The following is a 2,388-nucleotide window of genomic DNA, read 5'->3' as shown; positions in this document are numbered from 1 at the left end:
ATGACGGTCGCTGACGGCGACACGTTAGCGCTCATCATGCCTGTCCGAGCAGAGTGCCTCAGTACCACCGGCGCGGCCTGCCCATCCTCGGCCTCGCTTGTTCCCCCTGCCCCGATCAACACCCTCCAGCCGGGGGTAGCCAGCTCGCTGCTATACAGCGGCTCACAGTTTCGGGGTTATCAGAAGAGCAAAGGCAACTCCTACGACGTGGAGGTTGTTTTGCAGGTAAATCGTTATTGACGTTCACTTGTCCGTTAACGTCAGTTTGTTACATACATTGCAAAGTCAGCATATGTGTAGCAGTAGTTGCTAACTTAGCTGACGTTAGCTCGTGAAAATGTTTTTATGGTTGTCATTCAGTCCGCGGACCCAATTTATTACTAATTGACTGTTTCTACTGTGACATCATTTTGACCTAATTTAATCCATTAACGTTATAGTCTATTCTGCAGTGACGCTCCACATACCAGCCAAACCTACACGTTAGCATCTTGTGCAACTAGCAGCATAAATGAGTGGAATTAATCTAGTAGAATTGACTTTGACAGCAATGTCAGCTGCCTTACTGACAGAACATGTCATGTCTGACTGCAAACCCACTTTGTACGGGCTGTCTCTCTTCGACCCCTCTTGCGCTTTAAAAAAAAAAATCATTAAAAAGAATAACTATTTTTGTACCTGTGGTTTCAGGCCACTTGAGATGCATGACGATATTTTCCCTCAATGTGTTTGCAGCATGTGACTGTGGCGGACTCGTATTTGTGTGGATACCTGAAGATCAAAGGTTTGACTGAGGTGAGCTTTGAAACTAGTTCACAGGTAGTAAGACTGACCTTTTATTCTGAGCACTGACTGGTTTTTACATTTAAGCGAGTGGGAACTGGTTTCTGCTTGCTTTATGCAGGCTGACTGTAAACAAAAAAAAGTTTAGAGGTATTGTGGTCCGACTAGAATTAACCTCATTTCAGGTTTGCACTATAGTTGGTAGTTTAAGTGTGTCAACTGTATACTCATTACATCATACACTATATTGAGGGCAAAAGGTCAGCAGGTTCCAGTAGTGAGTTTTTTTTTTACTTTCTGTGGCATTGTAAAGTAAACGAGTGGCAAGAAGTCATATTTAAACTTGCAAGTTGTTTGAGAGAAAATTGTAAGTCAACATGCATAATGATGAAGAGTCTCCACAATGTGTGACTTGTAGCACAGTATAAGTTTATTTTAAAATCTAGATATTTAAAACGTGGGAAAACCGCTATTAAATCTGTAAAACTGTTGCATCCCTTAGTGTAATTTCTTAGTTCAAAGTCTCGTAAAATTCAGAAAATTTAAATTATCCTCATGTTGCACAGTGATGGACGAAGCACCTTGAAAGGATTTCAAAAAATATGGTTTGTAGGCATAGACTTTTGAAGCAATGCTGAACCACAATAAATGTGTCCACTTTCTCTTTCCTGTCTTGATAGGAGTATCCGACTCTCACGACGTTTTTTGCTGGTGAAATTATCAGTCTAAAAAGGCCTTTTTTAACCAGGAAGTGGGACGCAGATGAGGACGTGGACCGAAAGCACTGGGTATGTCCGGTTTGACTTGTATTTAGGTTGATTACTAACCAATTGAGCCGACTGTTCTTCATCTAACCAGTTCACTGACACTTTGTATTCTTACGTCTTCCAGAAAAGACCATTAATTGTAAAAAATATTATGTTTCGTCTTTTCAATTTTGTTTGGCTGTCTCTCGACGAACAATAGATGGAGTTTATGTTAAGAAACAACGGACATCTCTGTATATTTATAAGCATATAGTCATGATAACCGAAAAGTAGTTGTCTTGTCATCCTCTCCGTAGTTTCTATTTTCTTATCAGTATTTTATGAACTCTTACCAGGGCAAGTTCCAGCCTTTTTACAAATATGCCAAAAGCTTCAACTCGGACGACTTTGACTACGAAATGTTGGACAACAGTGATTATGTCTTCATGAGGTGGAAGGTTTGTACATCCTCTTACAAAATCTCTCTTTCTGTCCTTGTTTTGGCTTACAGCTCTAACCTTCACTCTTTTTCTTTTCTTTTTTTTGTTCTGCACCCTCAGGAGCAGTTTTTAGTCCCAGACCACACAATCAAAGACATTAGCGGTGCCTCCTTCGCTGGCTTCTATTACATCTGTTTCCAGAAGTCCACCGCCACTATTGAGGGCTATTATTACCATCGGAGCTCAGAATGGTAACGACCAAACATTACAAACTGAGACAATCTCTTTTGCCACATTAGTGTCCGTTTCTTTTGCCGACATGACTCTCAATCCTCTTTTCTACTTGCCTCCGTAGGTACCAGTCTTTAAACCTAAACCACGTTCGAGAGCACAGTATGCCTATTTATGAGTTTCGGTGA

General features: G+C 40.9%; 1 protein-coding gene across 1 annotated transcript; it reads left to right on the top strand.

Annotated features, from left to right (window-relative positions):
- gid4 (GID complex subunit 4 homolog) lies at positions 1-2,388 on the top strand (the record flags this gene model as incomplete). The annotated part of the gene is made up of 6 exons (XM_079233342.1): positions 1-225; positions 736-795; positions 1,464-1,571; positions 1,886-1,987; positions 2,090-2,220; positions 2,325-2,388. The coding sequence occupies 6 exons, from the start codon at positions 1-3 to the stop codon at positions 2,386-2,388; spliced, it is 690 nt and encodes a 229-aa protein (XP_079089468.1).

Source organism: Taurulus bubalis (genome assembly GCF_910589615.1).
Source record: "Taurulus bubalis genome assembly, chromosome: 17".
Lineage (NCBI taxonomy): Eukaryota > Metazoa > Chordata > Actinopteri > Perciformes > Cottidae > Taurulus > Taurulus bubalis.
The sequence above is the reverse complement of the archived record's forward strand: the minus strand, read 5'-3'. Positions and strand labels throughout refer to the sequence as shown.